Source organism: Aphelocoma coerulescens, chromosome 1A, assembly GCF_041296385.1.
Source record: "Aphelocoma coerulescens isolate FSJ_1873_10779 chromosome 1A, UR_Acoe_1.0, whole genome shotgun sequence".
Classification (NCBI taxonomy): Eukaryota; Metazoa; Chordata; class Aves; order Passeriformes; family Corvidae; genus Aphelocoma; species Aphelocoma coerulescens.
The window spans coordinates 53789013-53813998 of NC_091014.1; the positions used below are offsets into that span (position 1 = coordinate 53789013).

Below are 24986 nucleotides of genomic sequence, written 5' to 3' on the forward strand. Positions count from 1 at the left end.
GTGGGATTTTGTGGCTCTGAAGACAGAGGACAGAGGAAGAACAGGACCTTCATCACCAACACTACTGGGTTTGTGCAATAGTTGTTGAGCTATCATTTAAAAGGTAGGAAAACAACAAACCTTCTTCCAGTGGCATTTGCAAAAAGTGGTAGCTGCTATTTTTTGCACTGATCCTGCTCTGGGAAGTAGCTGAGCTCTTCAAGGAAGTCTGTGAAGAAACACCTACCTGGAGGTTCTCAGCCACACCTGGCTGTGAGACCAGGTGCAGAGGAAAACAGCTGCCCACCAGGTTGATCTAATACTAAAGGACAAGTGTGTTGGATTGAGAGGAACACAGTCTGGGATGCTGGCTTACCATCCCACTAAAATGGTCCTCTAGGGGCCTTAGATCTGCACCAAGGCATGGCCACATTTAAAGGGAAGTAGTGGGTGCTCACATCTAAAGAGGAGGGAAAGCTGAAGCCGACAACTGTCCCGTATGCTGTGTCAGGGGTGGAGAAACCCCATGCTGGGCAAATGGTGGTTAAGGATGGAAACAAAATGACACTTGAACCCACAGAAAGTATTTTTCTTCATGACAGACCTCAAACCAGAGCTCTCAGGGGGTCCTTTGCTTGGGCCAGATGATCCTTCCTCTACCCTCTAGGACTTGCTCTTTTGGCAAGGCTGGGGCCCGTTTGTTTTCCTTGCGTCTCCTGTGTAACACCCGGAGGCAGAGCACTACTTTGGGCTGGGACTCACTGGCCATCCAGGGTCGGGAAATCCGAGGAGCAGATCAGAGCCAGGTGAGGAACGCTCAGCAGCACAGCTTTAATCACTGGTGCCGAGGGCTCCGCGTAAGCCGAGGAGCTGTCAACTGGCAGCAGGGGGCAGCTGCATTCCTTCCACGCGTTTTAAGAAACTAAAAGTACTAATTGATGTGAGCATACCGACAGGGTAGTTTTTCTGCTGCCCTTGGGCTTGACTGCACTGGTACCCGGTGCATCCTGCGTGTGCCTTCCATGCCTCCATGGGGCAACCGGGGCTGCTCCCCGGGGTCAGGGCAGCACCGACCGTGCCTGTTTACTGCTCTTTACTTCTGCGGTGTGTTAGGAGGCTGCCTGCCGAAACCACAGTGTGCAAATAAACTGGACCTGTGCTTGCAAGGCAGCAGGATGAGTGTCACCTACGGCTAATTAGACACACAGCACCGCAGTGGGAGAGGCCGGTTCACCCCCCGGCTCAGGGATGCCTTGCACCCGGCATGGACAGTCCAGCTCCGGGACATTACGGAGCCGTGGCAGCACCGTACTTGCAGGCTGCCAGCGCTGGCTTCTGCTGCAAGGTCGTTTCTTGAAGCTTCACCAAGCAGCGTTTCTTCGGGGATGTGCTGGGTGGTTTTGAAGCTATGCTGATCTTTGCTGCAGTCTTCTAGGGGAAAAAAAAAAAACCTATTTGGCAGGATTAGGCTTTGTAGAATATAAATGACCATTAATAAATTCTTAGTGTTAATGTAAGTGCTTGTATCAACTGGAAGCTGAACCGCTTAATCAGGCTAGCAGCAATTAAAATGGTAATTTTTTTCTGTACTAGATTCTGCTGGCAATTTTTACTCAAGTAAAACTCTTTGAAGTTAATTGGAATTTTGATTAAAGCCTCCTGGATCTGGGTCTCTGAATTTGTACTAAAGAAGGTTCAATATTTGCTTTGGTTTTCTGCACATGGAGTTCACTGCTATATATTAGCGCGACTGTACAATTAGTGGTAACAAGAACAACTCCAATAAAGATTTCTGTAATCTAGCTCTTGATATACTTGAGAAAAGGTCTTTTATCACAGAATGGCTTTTAAAGTACTGCTAAAACAGGCTGTAAGATCTGAAAACCTTGATCGATTAAATTGTTTGTCTTAATTATTTCCAGTCGCAACGAACGGCTTAGCAACATTCACTTAACGGTAATTCAGAACTCGGAGGGGGTGGGAGGATGGGAGGTGTTCTTGCTCTGTGCCTTCAGCACTCAGGTTTCAGCTGCCGATGCGAAAGAAAAAACCTGAAATTACATTATCATTGAAAATTACATTGAAATTACATTATAACCATTAGTAGAATTAAAAGTAACTGCTGTGGAACAGCTTTTAAAGGTAACGTTTTGTGCAAAATGTTGCAAAATAAACCTCAAACAAACACAACCCCCTGACCAGACTGCACTAAGGCACTCTGTAGCATTTTGTGACCAGTACTTCCAGGCAAAGGAGTGCTTTTCTGAAAGCTGTGATATAACTGGTGCAAATATTGCTTAAGCTTCGCTTTAGGGTAGTTGCTGGTGTGGGAAAAGCAGAAATAAAGAAGGGAATAATCATGTGGAAATTATACTGATAATACCAAGCATGTGGGTTCTTACTATATATCTCTGTTTATAAGAAGACTATTAGAGCTTGTGATCAAAATGTAGGTCAATTTGTTTTTGAGAACTCCTTTGGCATCCATTAACAAAGTTTATATATATCTGTATTCTTGACCTTAGGGAGATGTATATTAAATAATGAGTTGTAAACATCCTGGACTAAGAAGTACAGAAGTTTATCGATAATTGAAATAATAATAACTGAAAGTTTGTTGTGACTAGGGGGCTTCTTTCTTTCTTTTATTTTATCCTAACGTGGTCATTGGAGCACAGTTTCTTCCACTTTCCAGTCTGACACCCCAGTGAGTGGATTCACATATGAGGAGAAGGAATACAAGCAGATCCTTGCAATCCAGAGAAATGTTCTGATCTCCTTTTGTGTCTACTTTTTTCTAAAGGTCTTAATTTTGAGAAACAAAATTTTACCTTAAATACTTTCCCTATTCTCTCTAAAACAGACACCGAATATGAGAAAGGAAGAATTAAAAAGATAAAAACTTTTCTTATTATTATTAACAATAATTTTGTAATATAGTATAAACGTCTTGAATATTCAACAACTAATGCTAGTAAAGTACCAAAACCTTGCTATAAACTGCTAGTTCTGCCTAATGATTATCCGAAGGGTCACCATTCCCTGACTGTGGACTTCGAGTTCCTAGATGACTGCAGCAAGAGTAAGGACCCTGCTAGTTACCCAATCCATACCTGTGGACACAGTATGTTGTGTGCAAATGAACTCTTGCAGACTAAACGACTGACATTAACACACTCTCATCGTATATTTGCCATTTCTACAGTAAGGTTTGGCCTGTCTCAGACTTTGCATGCAAACAGCACCCAGTGACATTCAGTCACAGCAGAGGAGCAGCTGAGCACACTTGTGGGAGAATAGGTAGTTGCATATGTAGAAATGAGTCCCTGCTCTGATGTAAAAAGTTTCCTAGGAGACCTCAAAGTAAAAACCCTCAGTCTGTTGTTTGAAGCAGTGGTTGGGAAGGAAAAGCACGTTTCTGCATAGCAGATTGGTGTGCAAGGGAGCCTGGATACCTAAATGCCTGCTCGTGATGTGCCTGTTTTCTCATGCCTCACCCAAGAAAGCATTGGTCGCCTTGAAGAGGTGGCCTGAGGTCCTGCTTGTTCCACGACGACTGATAGCTACATGTGTGCTACGTCCACTGAGCGCCTTTGTGCTGGTAGAGGCCCAGAGGCACCCCCAGGACCCCGGACATCTCATCGGCTGGACTGACGCAGCTGAATTGACGCTGAAACCAGGATTATCAGCTGGATCGACGCTGAAACCAGGACTGACATCCCATCAGCTGGATTGACACTGGAACCAGGACTGGTGATCCCATTTTCTCTCTTTTTTCCCCTTTTTATATTTCTTTCTTTCTCTTTCCCCGCCCCCCCCCCCCCCCCACCCTTTAGTAGGTCAGGGACCAACACACCAATTCCCATGCCAAGTGTGTAATTTACTAGTAAAACTTTCTGTTCGTTTGCGGGCCCTCGGACTTTCGCCGTTGCTTTCCACCACGAGCATTGACGAATCTCGGGTGCTTCCTTCCCCTTAAAGGTGGGCCGTGGCAAGCCCCTCGGGCTGAGGCACCTGCAGCGGGTGCCCGGGCAGAGGAGCCACGCCGGGCTCCTGCCGCAGCGCTGCTCCCGCCTCCCCGCTCTGCCGCTCGCCGCTTCCCCAGCCGCCGCCGCCGCCGGCACGCGACCGCCGGGGGCCGCGCTGCCGTGGAAAACGCCCGTAAATGCCACGGCTCGGCGGCGGCGGGCAGCGCTCCCTCACGGCGCTACCCCCGGCGGGAGGGAGGCGGCGCGGCCGGGGCGGGAACCGCCTGAGGCGCCGCTCCCGCCTCCTTCGCTCCCGCCCTCACCCCCCGCTCCCGCCCCCTCGCGCGCGCGCCGGGGAAAACGTTGCGCAGGTTCTAAAGCGGCGGCGGGGGCGCGGCCGCGCGCGAGGGGGCGTGTGAGGGGGAGCGGCGGGGAACGGGCGCCACCGGCACAGCCTCGGCCCGCCCGCCGCATGGAGCTGTCGGCCATCGGCGAGCAGGTGTTCGCCGTGGAGAGCATCCGCAAGAAGCGCGTGCGGAAGGTGGGCAGCGGCGGAGCGGAGCGGAGCGGGGCGGGGCGGGGGGAGCGCACCGGGACACCCCCCGCCCCTCCCGCCGCGCACCGGGAGGGGGGAGGCGTGGTGGGCGCGCGCGCGCGGCTGTCCGGTCCCCGTCGCTGTCCCCCTGTCCCCGTCGCTGTCCCCCTGTCCCCGTCCCCTCACATCCGCGGTGGGGGCACCGGCACCTGCCCGAGGCTGGCGGGCGGGGGACACACGTGTTGCCCGTGAGGTGGTGCCGGGAGGAGGGGGCGATTGTCGCTGCTGGGGTTCAGCCTGTCTGCAGGATGAGTGCTGGTGATACCACACGGGAGAGCCCAAAGCGGAGAGGGTTTGGGAAGGCTCCCGTGACTCAGTTTCCCCAGCCGTGAAAGCGCTCCCGTCCCCGCAGAGTGTTGCAAGGATAAACCTGTAAGCATGCAGTGTGTAGAGATCCTCCGGTGGAAAGTTCCTTATAGGGGAGTGTTTTCCAACCTTGGGAAGCTGATGAGCCCCCCAAGAGGAAAATGAAACTGGTTCTCTGCCTTAAGTACCCGTGCTTTCCTTGCTCTGCTCTCCTGTAAAGGTGTCTGTGGCTGCAGCAGTGGCTCTTGCGAGAGTGGTCGTCCACAGGCACAAAGGCCTTTGCCATGCTTTGAGAAGTGCTTAACAAACCCCTCAGTATAACATTAAATACTTTGATAGTTGTTCACATTGCTTGCGGAGCCCTTGAATGCAGTTTCCAATCACTACACTTTTTTTTTTTTTTAAATCTTGTACTTAGAGTGAAAAAAAAAAAAGCATAGCTCTGAACTTCACAGCTGTGAGCTGCTGATTGCTTGGGTCGAAAGGATGACTGCCTGTGATGGATGGAACAGTGTTCGAGTAGAGCATGTAGCAAATGGAAAGGAACATGCCAGAGATGCTTCATAGGTTCTGAAATACTGTGTTTCTTCTCTCTGCTTTAAAAAAAAAATTCATCTGACATTTGCTCCTGGCATACATCTTCTTCCTGCATTTATGTGTGCTGACTTCTTGTAGGTTTGCCTGTGAATGTGTGAATGGTTCCATCTTGCTCTCTGGTTGGCTTTTAGTGTTCTCCCTGCAAGCCTTCTGCAAAGCTGTGGTCCAAGGTGATGGTAGTACAAGCATGCTTAAACACCCCTGTGTGCCCATTTTTTGGAGAAAAAGGTATAGCAAATGTAGTTGAATGAGGAAGTGGCTATGTTTTGAAAATAAAGGGATGGGAAACAAGCTTTTTGGTTGCAGAGTTCAGTCCTGTTGATTGGTTGCATCTCGTACTGTAGCCCATATTTGGTTCCGTAGTTCACCTGTTTTCTTCTGCCTTTTTCCACCCTCAGGGTAAAGTAGAATACCTGGTGAAGTGGAAAGGATGGCCCCCAAAGTAAGTTGTGTTTACTTGCCTGTTTTTTCTTTAATATTCCATAATAGCTTGCACTCTGCAGTTGAGCATTTCATTCATAATGGGTAATGTCTTGTCCCTCATTTCAACAACAATAAACAAAACCAAAGAGCCACAAACCAAACTGAAATCTGTTTGTGAATTTGCAGCTAAGGAATACAAACTGTGTGCCAGTCTATTCTGACTGGTTTTTGCCACCACTGAAATATTTCATTGAGATGCTTTCTAGATACAAATGTTTTTAAATTCATTATGAGTTCAACAAAGAACCTGGATTCTTCTGAACTTGGAATGGCTCCTGCTTTTCTGAGTCAGCACCAAGAGGACCCCACTTTATTTTTAGAGCTGTCTGCTGACTTTTAAAATAGAAAACATGTTGATGGTCTTGTCTTCCTCTCCTACTGCTTCCCGTCTGCAATTTACCAACGGAAAGGAGCAATGTTTCAGATTTATTGATTGTAGCCGAATGCAGGTGATCTTTGTCCCTTGAAAATTACCGCCATGCCTTCATTTCCTTGTCTGAAACCTCCTGTTATTCTGAGGGCCTTTTCAGCTTTTGCTTTGGTTGCTACATTGCAAAAAAGGAAGAAAAGTTTGGGGGTTTTTTCAGCATTGCTGTGCACTGTTTACAGACACTTCTCTCATTAAAATGCAGCTGCTTCTGAAGAAGAGCCACTGCTCTGAGCTTAAGCAGTCTGTAAAATGCTTTGAGATTAAGAGGATTAGGTAACTGGAGAATATTACTATGTCAGCTAGCAGTGTAGTAGAACAGCCTCCTGGCTAACCCATATGGGGCCCCGTCTTTGCTTTTCTGTTTGTGCCTGTGTGTGTACATACACGATGTGCGTGGGGACAGCAGTGTTACACACGCAGTTGCTCTGCTGTTGCTAAGCAAAGGGAGCTGCTTGTTACAGGTTCATCCTCACAGCCGCAAAGTGAGGCCAGCCAGGATGGTTCTGACTGGCTGTACCTGGTGTCCAAGAAGCTGAAATGTGTTCTTGGGTGCCTAATTGTTGTGCCTAATCCTTATGATTATAGGCCATGCCTGAAGATAAGCCGCTTCCCCTCTCTGGTGGTGGTGGGAGAGGGTGGCTTTATTCTTGAGGGCTCTGCTGTCAGAGTGTAACCTTGTGCACTTGTTGAGCACCACCTGCCATGTAGTGTGGGTCACTTCTTGGACTGCTTCAGCCTTTAATAGCCAAGTCTTACTTAATCACTGATAGAGGGTGGGAAATGTATTTGGAGCCTCTGAGGCCTCATCCCCTCTTGGCCAGAATACCGATGTTTATCCCATTCTCCTTTCAACAAATGCATTGAAGTCCTTCTCTTGTAAAGTCCCTTGCCAAGAAGTTGGGCTGAGGCATGGTGTAATGTTTCTTGGACAGAGCAGGCCTTATTCTTAACTGCTGCCTTTCCTTGTCCTGTGCCTTGGAACTCTGGGGGAGACAGAAACACTTTGGGGAATTTAAAGCGCAGTTCTCCTGGGAGCAAGGTGGTGTCAGGGTTCTCTTATTTTGATGTATGGCATGTCCAAGCATCTTCCCTCTTCCCCCAAACTACAAATCTGAAGACTGCTGGGTTTTTTTCCTTACTCCTGCCGGCCTCCACTGTAACTATTCCCTCAGTGGTTTGAATTACTTAAACCCAAGATGCTCAGAGCATTGAAGTCACTTTTCATTGCACTAGCAGTCTCTGTTCCTTGTTTCTAAACATACATATGCCTGTGATGGCATGCAGCACCACAAGCTGTTTGTATCTTTGTGTTTGTTTCCTCATCCCACATCATTCCCTTCTTTAATTACCAACCTTGTTGCAATGCTCTTTGTAATCTCTGTACCTATTATCCCATCATTTCCAGTGAAAGTATCATGGAAGGGAATAAGGATAGGTCAGTAGTTTACTGCTTTCACATGCAATTCTTATTTCACTTTTTTTTCCCCCTCTTCTTAATAAAAAATTCTTATTCATGCCCTACACCTCAGATTTATGGATTGCACTGCTGGAGTCAGGGAATGGAGGAGTGACTATCTGATTCTAGCTACAAGCTTGTTTACAACTTGTGTTGGAGTTAAAAGGAGGGGGAAGAGGAGGAGTAGAAGGAGGGGGAAGGAAGATCATATGATCTGTGTTTTCCAGAGTGCCTGCTCTCTGCAGTTTGCTGCAGCCTGGGCTGTGTGTACCCATATATAAAGCTCTGTGTGCGCGCGCGCGTGGCAAACTCAACCATGTTTTTTTTATATGCAGTGTTTTGCCACTGCAGCGAAGCCAGAATCTGAACTGCAGAGAAAAAGGCAACACCCACCAGGGTGTTTTTTTAAAGCAAATCCCTTTTCTTCTCTTGCCTATGAAAAGCAATCCAATGACTTCTTCCCCCCTTGTGGTGTTATTTTTCTTAAATTTGTAGGATGAGTGCCAGAATCCCTGCAGCTGGGGGGAAACCTTCCTCCTTTCAAACAGTATCTTGGCTTTGACAGCTCACAGTCAGGTTGCTGCAGGAGGCATGAGCAAAGGAGGGAGGGAGAGAGGGAGGGATCAGCTGGCTATGAAGACATGTCTGTTCTTAACTCTCTGATGTACAGTGCACCTTGAGATATCTGAATGTCCTATTTTTGTTTCTCTCTTTTGTAAAAGAATTGTATTTTCATTTCTAGACCCATCCTCCAGTAATGTTCCAGTATTACAATACCCTTCTTCTCTCTAATGGGGAGACAAAAGGGAAAAGCATTCCCAAACCACCTCCCCTGTGTACCCTGTGTATCCCATGTCCTCACATGCAGCCTGTGCTTCATCCAGAAATGTAAACATCCTAAAATGCTTTCTTGCTGTTCAAAGGGACTGATACAATGCACCCTTGTGCCACCTGCATGTGACTCCTCTCTGGTCCTCCTCCCCAGGGTCTGGGAGGAGCTCTGCTTTCAGGAAAGTTAGTGTTCTGAGGCATTTGAGGATTCAGATTTGCTTTCCTGCCTTAGAGTTTGTATAGTAGAGACATGACACCCACCTTTTCTGGGCAAGCATGACCCCTAAGAAGTAAACATGCCCCAAGGATCACTTTGTGCTTCTTTCAGCTTCCACAGTGGGAGCGTTTTGGCTGCTTCTCCCTAGTATTAAGTGCAGCTGTGCTCTTTGGGAACCAGTTTTGGAGTTGCCTGCTAGGTGGGTTCAGCCCTTTCCTGAGCATCTGATTCCTGTCACAGCTGTCTGGCTGTCGAGGAGGGGAGTTGGGGCAGCCAATGACGCTGTTCCCAGGCTGCTTCGGGAGCACGAAGCCCGTTCGGAGCAGTGTGGGTGGCCCTGCCCACAGTGCAGTTGGGGTATTTGTGTCGATGAGCTCCGCTCGATAGGAACAACCTGTAGGGGGAGCCGAGCGGGAGGAGCAGGCGTTGGCAAGTGGCCATCAGCTTGCCCCAGGGCCCAGGTCCCAACATGTTTGGTTGTACGGCATCAGTGGAAAAAAATTACACTCTTAAATGAATCCTTTCAGCTTCAGTGATTAGAAGTAATTAATAATGCAGGTGAGAAAGCGTACTTACTCTTTGAGCACTCTAAATTAAGAGAGACCTATTTTTCAGAAAGATGTATCAGACCATGCCTCATTGTTCCATGGGGTTTGTTGGATTTCAGGGAGTGCTGCAGATGCGACCTGTTTAGGCATGGACTTAAAAACAGTTTGTGAGTGTCTGCACAGGCTTTGCACACAGTGTGGAGGGGGCCCTGGGGAGGAAAGTCTTCCCTGTTTTTGTACAAAGAGCTGCTTGATGCTTGGCCCTGCCTGTTTTGGGAAGCTGGGGAGGGAATGGCTGGGATTCCTCAGAGCTCTCGCAATGTTGTGGCAGGCCCCACCGACCCTTGTGAAGACAGTATCCAGGGCTGCAGCACATTGGTAGCAGGCCTGCAGAGAGAATGTTTCATTAAAATATTGTTTACTTTTTATTCCTTATGTTTTTCTTCAGATACAGCACATGGGAGCCAGAGGATCATATCTTGGACCCTCGCCTGGTAGTGGCTTATGAAGAAAAGTAAGGGCACGTGTTCTTTCTCTCCCTGGACACAGCAAAAGAAATAGTGTCTTTATTTCGTTGTATGCATAAAGTGCCCCTGTTGTCCCTACTTCAGTCAAAGATGAGATGTATAGCAATGAATCCTGCTTGATTTTTGTACCCTGGTGTTGATTGAGATGGTCAAGACAGGTTTAAAGCAGCTTTGATTGGCACTGTTGAGGAAATGAGGCCAAGAACAGGCAGCATTGAGCCAGAGAACAATCAGATTCAGGTTTTGATCAGGTCCAGAGCTGGACTGGAGTGATGTGAGGTGGGAAATTTCTCTAACCCATCCTTGATTAGCTGTATTAGAGAAATTTCCCTATTGCAAGGTTTTCACTACTACAGGAAGCAATTCTGGGATGTTTTCCAAGCTTACACTGGTCACCATTGGGTTTTAGCGAAGGAAATTGAGGGAGCTATGCTGTAGAAGGTTGAAGTCCCAACTAGGTTTTATGCTGTGGTATTTAGTACTCAGTTTGATTCATATTCCTCTTTCACAGGGAAGAGAGAGACCGTGCATCAGGGTACAGGAAAAGAGGCCCCAAACCAAAGCGCCTCCTACTGCAGGTAGCCTTTTGCTCTTCTGTGTATTTCTAACTCCTTAGCTGCTGTGTTGCTCCTCTCAGTGAGGTGGAAACTGTCTGTTTGCTGTTGCATGGACAAAATTGGAGGTAACAAGTTAACAACATGAAATCAGTGTTTAAGCAGATAATTTTAACCTGTCAGCTGAAGAGGTAGCTAATATGTCTTTTAAAAAGCAAAACAAAACAACAGCTCTTTCTCTCTGAACTAGGATTTTATAAAGTATGGGCCTGGGTAGTTGCAGGTTACCTGGTGTGTGTGTTCTTTTAATTTCATGTTGAGCTTGGATTTTCCATCAAGTCAAAGGTAGCCCGTCGCTGGAAGTGGAGTTTCAGCATGCTTTCACTGTTGCCAAGCAAAGCAGCCAATCCTAGGAAGCAGATATTAGGAAGAGCTTAGAGGGCAGTTGAAGAGGAGAGAGAAATGGTGTTGTAGAAGCAACCTACCTTATCATAGCTCATCTAGATGTTCAGAGACAGAACAAAGAATATTTTCCTGGTTCCCAGTGAGGAGCCCTGACTGCATGATCAGATGTCTGCTCTGACCCTTGCTGCGTTGGTGTCTTGGCAGCGGCTGTATGGCATGGACTTGAGGAGTGCCCACAAGGGAAAGGAGAAGCTCTGCTTCTCTCTTGCACGGAGATTTGGAGGAGGAGACAGTAGCCTGCCAGGGGCCAAGACAGGGCAGGCAGAGTTTCCCGAGAAGACTGGGGGTACAGTCCTGCCATTCTCTCTCCGGAAGCAACGCAAAAACCAGAAGTACCTACGACTGTCAAGGAAGAAGTTTCCCCGCATGGCGAGTCTGGAGAACCGAAACTGCAGACATGAGTTCTTCCTGAATGATGCCGTGGGCCTAGAGGCCAGGCAGAGCCCTGACGACTGGGAGGCCACGCAGCACACCAGCAAAGAAGGTAAGGCCAGTTACCCTTTGGCTGTGAAGTTCTGGGGCATGTGAAGGATGTTCTGCATCCTTCCTCCTTGATTACATCCTCCTGGGATTGTGGTTTAGGTCAGGTCTTCAGAGCAGCTCTTGCGGGCCCATATTATGTCCCTCTTGTTTGCAGGTTTCTTTCTTGTTTGAAGAGCACAGATTGTTTTTTTGCTCCTGTTGCCTCTCTGTAGTCTGACATCCCTAATGCCCCTCCCAGTGTTAGAAAACATGCAGAAGATACTGCAAGTTTTTCTCAAGATTTTCTCCTGGCAGAGGCGATACACAAGTGTGACAGAGATGAACTCTGCCTCTGTCCACATTATCCACACGTGCTCAGCCTGCTGCTTGGCTCAAAGGACTTTGGCTGGCAGTGGACAAGCTTGGACAGCGGCACTCCTCTCATAGTGCTGCTTTGAGAAGCATACAGGAATGCTGCTCGGAACTCACAGTGTACTCCCCTGCGCCCTCCTTCCCTTTCCTCTCTACACCCTTCTAAAGCCTCTTGCTATAGAGCTATGTGAGAGGAGGAGAAAGAGATGAGGTGAGGATGGTAACTCCTGCCTGATCCCACTGAGTAGGCAGCATGAGTGTAGGCATGGGAGATGTCCAAGCACATTTGGCATTTTGGGGAAGGATACCAGCATCTTGTGCAGGAGGGCTGTGGGATGTGTGTGTTGCTCTCAGTTACCAGGGAAACTCTAGCCCTGCATTATTAGAGCTTCTGAAGGCGTAGCTTTCCTGAGGAGTGAAAAACCGGGGCTTGTGCTGCTTGTAGTAGCTAAGGGAATCCTGTTACTCCTTGCTAGGAGTAGCTGTTAGCCAGGCTGGATTAGGTAGGATCTTAGGGGAAGGGCTGTGTTCTGGAAGTCAACGCTATTCCCTCCTTTCTGAGAGAGATTGGAATGATGCTCAGAATCCTGGGAGGCAGCAGTGGGAGTAGCAGAGAGGAACGCAGTGTTACATCCTGGCGGTGAGGAAATGTGTGGGGCTGTTCTCCCCGGAAGCGTGGGGCGCTAAAGCACTTGGGGATCAGAAGAGTGAGTGGCACTACAGAATTGTAAAACTGTTTTTGTTCACCCCTTGACACCTGGCCTGCATGGAATCCCAGTTACTGTTAGGGGGAATTGGACTTTTTCTGGGGGGCAAGTAGACACCCCAGGTGTTTGAGACAGAAGCCAGGAAATACACTCTTAAGGGGCTCTTGTTCTTTGCCCGGGTTGGGACAACAAGGTGTATAGTGGACAGGTAGAGTGACAGGGAGAGGGTGTGTTTTCCTTCCTCTCTATTTACGAGGCAGTCTCTGGGGGCTGTGGGGAAGTGAGCCTTTAGGTGGCTGAGGGGCTGATAATTATTCTTACAGTGAGAAAGTGCAGGGTTGCTTGGGTTTCTTGTATGGAGCTGTCTGGGAGAGAAGGAGGTGTATGAGAAAGGAGCAGCAGCTTCTCCATGGAGCACTACTGAGGGATTTTTGAGAGAATCACACCCAGGCTGCATTGCAGGTGTAGTACAAGGCAGACCCTCCATTTTGGCTCCCTTTGACTCCCCTAGGAGTACCTAAAGAGTGTGTGTAAGAGATTTTAAGTTTTGCCTTTTAGCAGGATAGGGCATTTAGAAGCAGGTGAGCTCAAACCAGGGTGAGTGTGCTTTGCTGTCACAAAACCAAGTTAGGGGCTGAGATGGGATGAGAGGTATTGGGGAATTGTGGACAGTTAGATGAACTTGGTTTTACAGGGTCTTTTGACCTCTGTGTAGGCTGCTCTGATACCACTGTGTATCTGGACACCTGATCTTCCATTTTCCCTTAGCCTCTGAGGGGAGGGCTTGCACATGTTCTTTCTTGCTCTGTACATGCAGATTCAGTACAGGCTGATTTCACCTACGGTTTGTCAGAAAGGAGACCCTTTTTCCTTCCTTCCTTTCCCTCTCTTCTTCCTTCTTTCTTCTCTGTTCCACTAACATGCTCTCATCTGCCTTTCTTTCTGCAGCAGATGTGGATGCCAGTCTCCCTTGGATCCCCACTGTGCCCCCCAGCGAAGTGACAGTGACAGACATCACGGCAAACTCCATTACCGTCACTTTCAGAGAAGCACAAGTGGCTGAGGGCTTCTTTCGAGACCGGAGTGCGCAGTTCTGAATCTCTGTTTGCAGTGCTCCCCAAAACCACTGCTTTTAGGGTGGGGCTAGGGAAGGGTTACGTTACCCCTTAAGAGAAAAAAAAATCCAAAATGTCTCCTCTTAAAATGTTTACAGAGACCTTTTTTTTTTTCCTCCTTTTTCCCCTTTCAGATACGCAAAAAAGGGCAGTGTAGGGGGTGTGTGTTTGTCATTGCTTTGTCCAGCTGAAAAACTGACAGCCCTTTCCCTGGCAAAGACTCCCCTCCTTGATGTGAAAGCAGCAAGCTGAACAATTCGCCTTTTATCCTGTCAAGTGGCGGCAGCTGCATTTGTGGGGAGAGGGCATGTGGAGGTGGAAAGAGAGCTGGATCTCTAGCCTGCTGCCTTGTTCTGCAATTGATATCCCTTGGATAAAGATACATCTCTGTGCATTGCTCTTCCCACCTTCCTCCTCCCTCTCTTCCTGCAGCAGCGAGAGGCGATGGATCCTACCTGTGTAGATAACTCCAGCCTGTTAAGACTTTCTCTCCAGTGCTGTTTTCCCTGTGGCCTGCTGTCAGGACTTCAGAAACGTATTTGCCTGTCTGTGGTAAGTCAGTCTTTGCAGCATGGGTCTGTATAGGCAGCAGAGCTTTCTCCCTTTGATCGTTGATCATGCGGAAAGACTGAAATGCATCTCTGAAATCCAAATTGGCAACATAAATTCAATTTGCCCTCATTAAAAGCTCGGAAAGCCAGCATAGTTGAGACATACCATTCTGTATATGCTAAACAGGATTTCCAGGCTTGGCTCTGCTGCATGAGGAATGTGTTATGGAAAGTGGGGTCTTCTTACCCTTTGCGAAATTCAGTATTAATAACAAATCCTGCCCTGAACCTGTGGTAATAATTTGGTTGAAAACTGACTCCTCTCCCCTGGGAGGAGGGGCTAGTAGGACAACTGAAGCATTGCCTGGCACTGCAGATATCCAAGATACTGACACAGGCCCAGGACACGGGAATTGGACAGAACTGAGCTAGAAATGGACCTTGATTACCAGCAAATTCTGTTCTTGGATCCCATAGAGAGATCCAAGATAAACAACATGTGGGGAAGGCATGTATTCGATTTGAGGAGAGGAAAAATTCCTAATTCTTAGCAATGAGAATTCTCGGATTGTGCTGCCTGAATGATACTCTTCCATGACTCCAGTCTCCTCACAGTATCTGTGATCCTGTACTACTTTACTGATAGGAACTTCCCCTTGGAAGGTTTAAAAATCTTTGCCAAGGAAAGTGGTCTGCATTTCAATAGACCTGCCTGATCTTGCACTTAAAAATGCCTTGTGCTGGACTGCCTGTGACACTTTGAGATTTTTGAAGAATTGCTGTATTTTGAGTTGGTAGTTTAGCATAGCATCTGTTCTTGCACATGCATGTTCTCTTCCATTTTTAAAAGCAAAATTTATTTAAATAACTTTATTTTATAAATATAGACCTTTTCCAATGGAAAGCAAGAAGAGTAAGGTAGAGTCTAAAGTGGGAACTGCGGGACAGAGTGCTGCAGGGTAACATTGGCTACTGTCATGATTACTGTCCCCAAATACTATGTTTCCTTACTCCACCCTGCCTGAAGCATCTCTTATCTGCTGTATTTATTCGAAATGAAGCTATGAGCCTTGTTAGCTCTGAGATAAAGACACCTGTGGAAATCTTCAATGTGTTACTTTGAGGGGCTTGGCTACTGGCCTGCAGAATTTGGGAGCTCTAGGGTTTCTGGTCCTCCAAACATCTACTTATTGTAAAGTGCTTGGACTGGAACTGTGGGTTTTTACTAGAAGCAGTTTTTACCTCATTTAGGATATGGCAGCTCAGTGTAGATTTAGGATTTCCCCTTCCATCTCAGAGCTGTTTGAGCAGGCCTGTCTTTCATGCCGTCACAGCAGTTTCAGGATTGCTGGGAAGATCTTGAATTTCTGGATTGACCTTTTGTCTCTCAAAGAAGTAAGATGGGAGTTTTATTATGGAAAAATCTGAGAGGGTGAGAAGTGGAAGCTGGGGGGGAATTATGTGGTGGGAGGAAGAGTGAGTGGGAAAGAAGCTTGCAATAGCTAGCAAGGCCAAGCTGATGAGGTAAGCATGCAGGCGCAGGATGTTTGTTGAACGTGGGTGTCCAGAGCGAAGCTTCTGTGTCTGGAGTTGCACCCTTTTTTGCAGGATGTGGGGTCAGACGGTGTTGTTACCATCACCCACACACCCCCTCTTCCTGACACCTGCCAAATATGCTGAATACCTACATGTCTCTTCTGTTGTGGAAGTGGACACACCACATGGCCCAGTCCACTCTTGCAGGTTGGAGCAGGTCAGGTAGTGATGGTTGCAGAAGCGTAGTGTTTTAGGTTATTTTAAAAAAATGTCTTGAACTGCAGCTCATCCTGCTAAATCTTCATGGCATTTATAGGATCTGGTTTCTTTATTCTAGTGCAGCAACTGCTGCCTTTGTCATGTCTTCATCTCAAATGTACAAATACACCAAAAAAAGCTTCCTATTTACTAAGTTCCTGCCTTTGGCTGACATTGGAAGCAATATCAATCCTGCAGCAGGAAAGAGCTTGTCCTAATGAACTAGATTTCCATCCTCTGCTTTTCTCTCCACTCACCAGCTGACACTTCTCAACACTTTGTTTTGGCACTTTTCTTTAAACATATTTTCTTTCTCTTGCAGTGGAGTTTTCAAAGACCTGTGGTGGTCTTTCAAATAGGATCCACCCACAGCTTCATATCTTAATCATTTTTTTGGATCAGGCTATCCAGTGTTCTGCTGGTGACTAATCATCTTGCTACACGAAGTGTGGAACAAAGTACCTGGCTGCTGTGCTGCTTTGTGTCGATGAGGAACTAACCATAATGGGGTTAAGACACAACAAGCTGCATGTGCGTGGGGTTGGGGGGGGGTGTGAAGAGGAGTTTGTGGTAGGAAAGTAAGCAGTTACTTCGTTGGCGTGGACTTTTTTTTTGACATTCATGAATTCTTGTTTATCTCAAAGATCTTTTCGAGAAGATTTTTCTCCTGATCTTTTTAAAGTGTGGCTCTGTTCCACATTATCTGCTGACATATCACTGTAAACTTCCTTGGTAGAGCTGGTCTTCAGGGACTTTAAAATTAGCTTTATTCCACCTCTGCAGGTGTAGAGAGGGTTTTACTAGTGATAGAAAGATAGGTTGTCTGGGTTTGTCTCTTCTCCCCAATATTGTCCATCTGCCAGTTCCACCCCAAACCTGACAGTTGAATTGGGACCTCCTGTGCTAACGTATCATGAAAATCAGATGCTGTGTTTGGATCTTTGTTAAGCATTCCGTTTGATTAGAAGAGCCAGAATAGCATCCAGCTGAAGCTGAGCTTAATAATTCTATTTGAAGCACAAGCCAAGAATAGAAATGGGCTAACTCTCCCATACCTTGTTTGGCTCCATGGCTGTAAACAAGAAAAATAAACTTCAGCCAGTGGAAATTACTGAACTGTACACAAGAAGCAGTGTTCTCAAAGAACTGCTCTAATAGTCATTCTTAGAACTGTTTCCATGTGAAAATTTACTAGCAGTGTTGGGGGACAGAAGTGTTTATTTCACAGATCTTGCAGTGAACTCACTCTATATGTGACAGAACTGAGGGGCTTCATGAGACTGGAAAGCCTTTATTGTTAACACTGTGTTTAAAAAAATATATGGAAAGGACTGCCTCTGTTCCCGGATGGTTATAAACTAGATGTTATTGCTGTGATATACAAGTGATGCCTTGGAACAGCAAGTTTTAACACGTGAATAGTGGCATTAAGTAGCCTCCTGCATGCTCCTTACTGTCTTGAATTTGCTTGGGGGCCCTTCTGCTTGTGAAGTCAGACTAAGGTGATTCTTTTCTTTTTTTCTTTATTTTTTTTTCAAGCAAGACCAGGATATTATTGTGAGAACACCCAAAAGCAGTTCCATTTGCCAAAATAAGCCCAAATTTGTTAGTGAATTAACTCTTGTTTATGTCAGAGCTCAGACATAGAGAAGCTTATTGAGAAATGAATGGCTTTGTTATTAGTGTTGTGAAACTGTCCAGAATTGTTCTTCTGGTGTTTTGTGACTGGATGTATAAAACTGTTTGTTCACCTCACAGGGGGCCCTTGGCCCCAGTACTGTTTCATGCTGTATGCCAGCTAGTGCTGCTTGATGGTTTCACTGGAACAGAGAAGGGAGGCCTCACACAGGTCAAAAAATAGGCAGGGTAGCTCAGGCAAGACCTTCTGTGGTAGCCACTACAGAGGCTGGGGTGTGGAACACAGTGGGGGCTGTTAGCCACATCTGTGTATTAAGCAAAGCAAAGTCTACCACCACCTCTCCACCTCTTCCTCTCCTCCAGCTTTGAGCTTTTGTTTTAAGAAGCAGACAAAGTAAAAACCTCCTTTTCTAAAGCTAATTGGTATCTACCCATGTTCTGTTCCTCCCTGGTTTACCTGCAGCCTAGGAAGAAGAGGGCAGTGGGCCTTTCTGGGAAAGTAATAGGGACAAATGCACGTCAGGGAAGGGAGGGACAAGAGTTGCCTTGGAGCTGCTCCTCACCAGGTGGTTGAGGAGGGGCCTTTGAGTGAGCTGGCAGTTGAGAGAGAAGGTGTGTTATAAACAAAGAACTTGTAGTGAAACGGATCCCTTGCATCTGTGAGTGGAGTTGTGAATGGGCCCTGCAGAGAGGCGAGTGCTGCATTTATGTATCAGTCTTCTGCCATTTGGGAATGCAAGGGAGGTGTGTACGTTGACAACTTGCACAGGGTAATTTCTACATGAAAATGTGTAGCGTTGGAACCCGTTGCTTTTGTTGCCATGCCTGTTGTAAAGGTTTTCCCCAAGGGCATGATAAACTTGTTTTGAGATAATAGCTTATGATCAACAGGCCACATTGTCCTGTGCCTGAACTTACTGTCCTCATAGAGAAAGTGTGAGCTTCTGGGTGTCAAACCACTTGGATTCCACGCATGAAGCTGGTTAGGATAGGAAGGCTTATAAAACAGCCCCAGGACAATTGGAAGGCGAGAGAAGCAATCACTTAAAATGGAATTCAAACCCTTCAAATCCTTTCCTTTAACTAGCACTTGCTGTAGAGATGACCCCTTTTTCTCTTCCACCTCTTTCTCTTCCCCCTTAACTCTTGAAGTATGGTGGTTGTGCAGGGAGCAGGCAGGCAAATGATCCTAATTAACTAGGAGTGGCAGAGGCCCAGGGCTCCATGGGAGCATTTGGGGCTGCAGTGGATTGCAACAAAGTTGGGATGGAGTAGACGCCTTGCTGCTGAGATTGCCTTACCTGCTGTGGGTGCCCTGTAATAATGCTAGGGGTTCTTCTCTGAGAGCACCAGTTGGATGTTGAAAGGGAGACTGTTCGGAACCTCCATCACAGCTTATCTCATTACTGGGGTAGCAAAGTTTTGGCTGGGAAGGGTATTTTGGAGGAGGAGGAGGTGGAAAACCTTTTTTTATTATTATTGTTGTTTTTTAACCAGAAAATGTAGTGTCAGCACAAAGACGCTTTTTGCAAATCTGTCAAAATGTTAAGCAGCTTTTTTTTGCTTTTAAATCTGAAGTATGTTTTGAAGCACTTTGGAAATACAAAGCACTAGGAGTGCTAAGTACTCCTTATCATCTGTCTAAAAGTGGCATTTGAAAAGCAAAAGATGTATCTGTTTCAGGCCGCTGGCTGCTCCTTATCATTTTTCCAGAGCTGCCACCCAGCCCTTTGCCTCCCTCCCATGGCTGGAGATGGGGAGTGTACTCCACCATGCCGGGAGCAGAGGGCTCCCTAAGAGAAAAGAGGAGACCTGCTAAATCCCTCGCTTGCCTTTGGGGCGCCGGTTGGCTTCCTCCCTCCCCACCTCCTTTGATTGAGGAAAGGGAAAAATGAAGTTGAGTTTCAGTTTGAGTGGTCCTAGTCTGGAACTATGACCGTTTCTTCCAGCTCCGGAGACATCTTATAGAGTTTCCTGTCTGACAAATTGCACCTTATTAGCTTAATTGAGGAACGAGGAGATGTCTGTCCTTCTGCAGGGAGTGGGGAGAGGAAGGGAGGGTGAACCAGGAGCTGTCTTCAGTACCTACTGGATTTTTCCAGAGGCCATTTCCTCACCTCATCTCCAGGAGAACAGCAACAAAAAAACTAAAATAATTTAGATGAAGCTTTTGTTCTGTGTATCTCAAGAACCTTTTGAGCAGGCTAAGGGGAGAGAACCCTTTTCCCTCACCTAGTGAGATCCACAGCGTGGGGTTCAACATCCCAGTTCTCTCGTTGGGTTTTAAGCACCGATCTTTTCCCTCAGCGTACGCACATCGTTAGAACTCTTTTGTACGCTGGCTCATCTAATTTGGTGTGCTCCCTTTCTGTTGCAGGGGGAGGATGGGGGACAATGGGGTCAGTTAGAGGGGAAGGGTCCCCAATTATTTTTGTTCCTGTCTCTTCAGTTGTTGCTGTTGTTCCCGTCAGCACGCTAGAGTATTGGAGTCTTTGCACACAGAAAGCTTCCTTTTGCACAGAATGAGCTTCTAGCTTTTGTACAGACTAACTGAATGTATTTGGGGAGGGGGGAAATAGGGAGTAAACCAATTCCAAACAAACCAATCAGAGTATAATGCCTTTTCTGAGCGAGTATGTGCTGTAAAAGGAGATTGTAATAGCAAAGGGAGGGCAGGCTCAAGTATAATTTGACACAAAGTGTGGTTTTATTTTTGTACTGATATGGATAAGAGACTGTACAGCATCTATTTATTTAGATGATTTATGTGGTAAATGTTGCAAACAAAATTATTAAAATATTAAATATGAGAACTGACATTTACCTCATGGTATGTTTGTGTGGTCATTTACCCCCCCTCCCTTGCTTTAATTCTACAGCTGAATTATTTTCCAACAGTCACTTCTATTGGTGTATAAACATTCAGTGCAGCTGGAAAAAGAATGGAAAATGTGCATGCGTGCGTAAGGAAGATCAGTAAAGAAGGATCGATGAAGAATGGAGCCTGCAAAAGGCTGTTTCTGACATTACTTTGATTGGAGGAGGTCAAGTTTTTATTAATTTTTAACCCACTGGGTAAGTTAGAGTTGTACAGGGGTGACCTGGGATGACTGGTCTTGGATGGATTACGATTTGAAGAGGAGAATGCTGATGGCAGGGGGGCTGCAGCTCTGGGTTTAGGGAGTTCTCTACATCCTTGCACAAGGCTGCAGTGCCAGGACAGCTCTGCCCCAGTACCAGGAGAGTGCTGGTGTGCCCCATATCCTGCATCTCATGGCAATGCAGAGAGTCTGAGATGAGGCCTGGGCTGCCAGGCATGCTCTGCAGTGCTTGCCAGCAGGAAAGCAGCTCTCCTCCAAGCCAAAGCCTCCAATGGGCTGGCTAGCAAGGCTTCCAGGGACCTCTTCTGGAGCACAGCTTCTCCTGGGTACAGTTTGGCCCCTGGTTCACCCCACAGCTTAGCCAAGGAGCCTGAGTCCTGGAACTGCTGATACTCCATGGAGAGAATCCCAAATGTCATTTAGTCCACTTTGGTGGCTGGCTTGCTCCCTCGAGGTGTGTCCCACTCCATCCCCTGTGGAGGGGGAGGCCAGCTGTTTATTGAGGTACCTGGGCAAGAGAATGGGGCTGTCTGAGATGCCTCTAGTAGATGTAATGTGGGGGTGAGCCCTGCACCTGAACGCAGCTATGGCATCAGTCACAAAAGCATGTGGAGCAAAAGCAGAGGGGGATGGGTTGTATTGCCTGAGTCAGTCACGGCTCAAGGCAGCGTGTTTAGGTCTTGCCTGTGTAACCAAAGCGCTGTCAGCATGCTTTGCCTTGAGGCAGGGAAGCTGGAATTGAGTGATGGCATCAGAGCAGGACTCCAGCCAGCCACTTATTTTCTGGCAGCAGCTAGCAAGTCAGGTGAAGTTGTAAGAAACTGCAGTGCAGAGTTACGGGAAAGCCTGCTCTGGAGATTGTGTCTTCCTACCTCTGCCAATGCTGCAGAGGCTGGCTGGTGCTAGAAACAGCTTGTCCTTTTGCATGCATGTGTTGGCTGGATTAAAGGTTAATCTGGGCAGTCCTCCTTTTTTTTAATAAGCTGTTGCTATGCCGCCCCTCTGATCCGTGCAGTGCAGCCGACTTGCCTTGCAAAGCTCTCCCCATCAGATGCCTGCGAATAAGGGCACTTGGTGAAAGGGGAAACCACACGATTTGAGCAGTTTGGTGTTCTCTGAGAAGCACAGAGTGACATGCAGCCTCTGTGACCCCTGCGATGGCAGTCACTTCCTGTCTGTTCAGTGCCACACAACCTCCCTGCTCTTGCTCCTTCTCTTCACACGATTTTGCTTGCCAAGAAACTGTTTTTGAATCAAGAATGCAAGAAATCTGGGGGACTTGTGTAATCATCCTGATCCAGTGGCAGCCTGGGCAGCTGGGCCTGCTTTGGGAACTCCTAGACAGGCCCCAGGGATATCATAGCATCCCACTGGTGTAGGCACAGCACAAACCCCATGGGCTTTTTCTCTCTGCTACATCAAAAAGTTAGTGGGCTGGAGGGCTGGTTGTTCTGGCCACTGCTTGGGTCGTGCTGAGCGACCCACACCTGGTGTGCAGGGAGTTACGCAGTCAGCTCCGAGGGACCTGCCTTTGCTTGTGTGTGTTTCAGAGCTGCAGCAGGGAAATCCCAGCACATGTTGACCTGGATGCCCATAATGCCAAGGGTTTGCTTGGAAATGTACACTGCATTGGCTTGAGGGGCTGGGCTGTGTGCAGTTGTTTCTAGTGTAGGTGAGGGAGTGACCATTTGCTTTCCAAAATCTGCTTCTCCTGACAGTGACCTCACTGGAGCAAAGAGCAGCAGAGTCTGTTGATGAACCCTTGGAGCTGTTCTCCTGGGGATAAGTGCTGCTAATCCGGCCAGGTCCACAAAAAATGAGCTTGAGGCAGCCACTGACTTTGAGCAGGTGAGTTTCCCATTCTCAAGTGCCATTTCAAAAACACATAGAAATGTTCTCGCACCTGCTGCTGTTCCCCTGTGCCTGTACACCACTGGCCAGGGGTTTTGATGTGAAAGATCTTGTTGCTCTCCCAAAGCTTATTGCTTCCAGGCACTGAATTCCTGGTGCTAGTGAGAAGTGCTACAGTGTATCCTTCGGCACCAGGGTCTTGCAGGCAGCGAGTTGCCAGAAAAATATTTTATTTCAGTGTCTGTAGTGAACAATAGCTCTTCCGGGAGGGCTGTGCTCCCAGGTGGGTTGTTTTTTGGTTTTTTTTTTTCAAGTGTTTTACTGGAATTGTGAATGAAACAAAGGAAATGCCCAACAATGCCCTGAACAGCTGGATATTCTGCTACTATTTTGCTTTGTGAGAGTAAAAGTTAGATGAAAGTGTTAGGCGATACCTGTGCAACGGCAGCTTGCGGTGATTTGAGCAGTCACTGTGGCTGGAAAGAACATTCTGCTGACAGGTGGAAGGAGAAAATAACTAGAAAGAGCACATGGAGCTCCCTGAAAAGTTGCTGCCCCTTCTGGTCCATGGAACAGGGTCCCTTGTGCTCTTGTCCTGAGGTGGGGTGTGCTGTTCATGACCCACACATCTGTTTTGGGTCAAGGCCACCAGTCTTGGCTGCTGCACCTGTGTTTGTGTAGCCACGTAAAGACTTTTCCCCCTTTTGATTTAAGGGTGCCTGCTTTTGAGGGTGGATGATATTGCTGGTTGAAAGTTCAGTTACTTGACACTCTGCTACAAATGTAAAAGCAGTTGTTTTAAAAGAGTGAACAGTAACAAACACTAACTTAAACGTAGATGGTGTTAATGAACACTTAATGTGCAAAGTTAAAATAGTGAGAAGCAAAATGCAATGGGTGTGATGGACTGGTTCTTTTAAAGTCACCTTCAAGCATGTGAAGAACTGAGATTAAAAAAAGGTGGTGTCTAGAGAAAAGGGGCAGTCCAGAAGGACTTGACCCAGTCTAGGTGAGAGTCTTGGGCTTTTTGTTCTTGCCTGCCCTGTGATGGCAAACACCTGGGAAAGGCCCTCTTAGAGACTATTCATGAAGTGAGGGATATGACCTAAATGCAGAATTATCAGTGATGAAGCACGTTGTGGTTCAGTCCCTGACCACAGAAACACCTCCTTCTCCAAATTGTTCACATGTCCTGAACCAGGGTCCATGTGATTGTCTCCATCAGCATTCAGCAACCTCTCCATTAACCCCCCTTCAAATGGGGACATGGCGGTGGGGAGCTTTTTTGACTCTCCTGAGTCACTTTTCCTCCGGGCAGAGAGCTTGTGTTGGCTGCAGTATTTCAGCTGCTAAGGTGAAAAAGAACAAAACACTCTGACAGATCTTGCCTGAATCACAGGCAGTGAGGAAAACATTCATTTTCCTACCTGCATGCCTTGACTTTGGGAAATCCATCCCTGCTAGTACTGATATTATAGCCATAATGTAGCCGCTTCCAGAATACCCTCCTTCTGGGTGAAACCCCTGAGCAAGAGGTGGAAAGGGAAAGGGAAGATGAGTGCAAATGGAGAAAGGGTTAGCGAGTGCCACAGGGGCCGGGGGGGTCCCTGCCAGGCCAGATGAGGAGCAGGTAGCAGAGGGATTCCACTGCTCTCCAGGTACCTTGCTGGTCGCAGTGGGCTGAGAAAGAGCAGCAAATGCAGGACAACCATCACCCACAGCTCTCATCACAGCTCCCACTTCTGTCACAGGGTATCTGGAATGCACTGCCTCCTCACCCAAAAACCAGGCGTAAAAGCAGGACAGGCCAGATAAGGTCCTCCAAGTAAGGGAGGACCCTGAGTTCCACACAAAAAAAACTGCAGGGCCGTGAGCTTCCATTTTGAATCACAGAGAATGATTTTTGACTGAGATTTTTGTCTTTTTAGCACCTGCAAGAGAGTGTAAAGTATGCTGCAAATTAATTAGGGGTTTGCAGTAATGGTCAGGGCAGGGAATTCCTCTAAGTGACTTAACATTTTTCTGGTTTCTTTACAGTTTTACATAGCATGGTTGGCCTGTTTACCTTGTGGTACCTTATACTGGCTCAAAAATTGTACCTTGTACCGGCACCCATGCCAGTTAAACGGAATTTAAAAAAAAAAAAAAAAAAAAAGAAGGAAAATATTCAAGCACCTTTATTGCTAGTTTTTGCCTTGGTATGTGCTTCAAGGCTGCCTGCTTCCCCACCGGCGAGAGGGGGTGACGGTGCATCTGCAGCGGGAGAAGAAGAGGCTGCCGCCATTGTTTTAAGTAAAAAAAAAAAAAGGCCCCGTTCGGGCGGGAAGGGGCAATACCGCCGCCATGCCGGGGATCTGCCCGGGAGGGATTCGCTTCCCTCCCCTCCGCTCCGCTCCTCTTCCCGCTGCGCCGCCGTCCCGCAGGCCGGGGGACCCGAAC

General features: G+C 47.4%; 1 protein-coding gene across 4 annotated transcripts; it reads left to right on the forward strand.

The window, feature by feature from the left end:
- The first annotated feature begins 4294 nt into the window (after positions 1 to 4294).
- On the forward strand, positions 4295 to 24976 carry CBX7 (chromobox 7). 4 transcript variants are annotated; one of them, XR_011147925.1, is made up of 9 exons: positions 4295 to 4488; positions 5844 to 5887; positions 9859 to 9924; positions 10449 to 10515; positions 11101 to 11440; positions 13446 to 14164; positions 20475 to 20670; positions 22415 to 22544; positions 24585 to 24976. XR_011147925.1 is itself a non-coding variant. In XM_069002765.1 (6 exons), exons 1-6 carry the CDS (start codon positions 4420 to 4422, stop codon positions 13592 to 13594), a joined length of 735 nt encoding a protein of 244 aa, XP_068858866.1. In that variant the 5' UTR covers positions 4295 to 4419; the 3' UTR covers positions 13595 to 20418. The 4 variants fall into 4 exon arrangements, 2 of the variants coding, with proteins under 2 accessions (XP_068858866.1, XP_068858867.1); XR_011147924.1 differs by lacking the exon at positions 24585 to 24976 and having other exon boundaries at positions 22415 to 23139; XM_069002765.1 differs by lacking the exons at positions 20475 to 20670; positions 22415 to 22544; positions 24585 to 24976 and having other exon boundaries at positions 13446 to 20418.
- The last annotated feature ends 10 nt before the right edge of the window (positions 24977 to 24986 follow it).

Bases quoted from the DNA above. Each gene is read 5' to 3' on its own strand.
- CBX7 (XM_069002765.1), top strand. From the start codon at position 4,420: ATGGAGCTGTCGGCCATCGGCGAGCAGGTGTTCGCCGTGGAGAGCATC. The intron at 5,888-9,858 runs GTAAGTTGTGTT...GTTTTTCTTCAG, and splicing joins TGGAAAGGATGGCCCCCAAA to ATACAGCACATGGGAGCCAG. The intron at 9,925-10,448 runs GTAAGGGCACGT...CCTCTTTCACAG, and splicing joins GTAGTGGCTTATGAAGAAAA to GGAAGAGAGAGACCGTGCAT.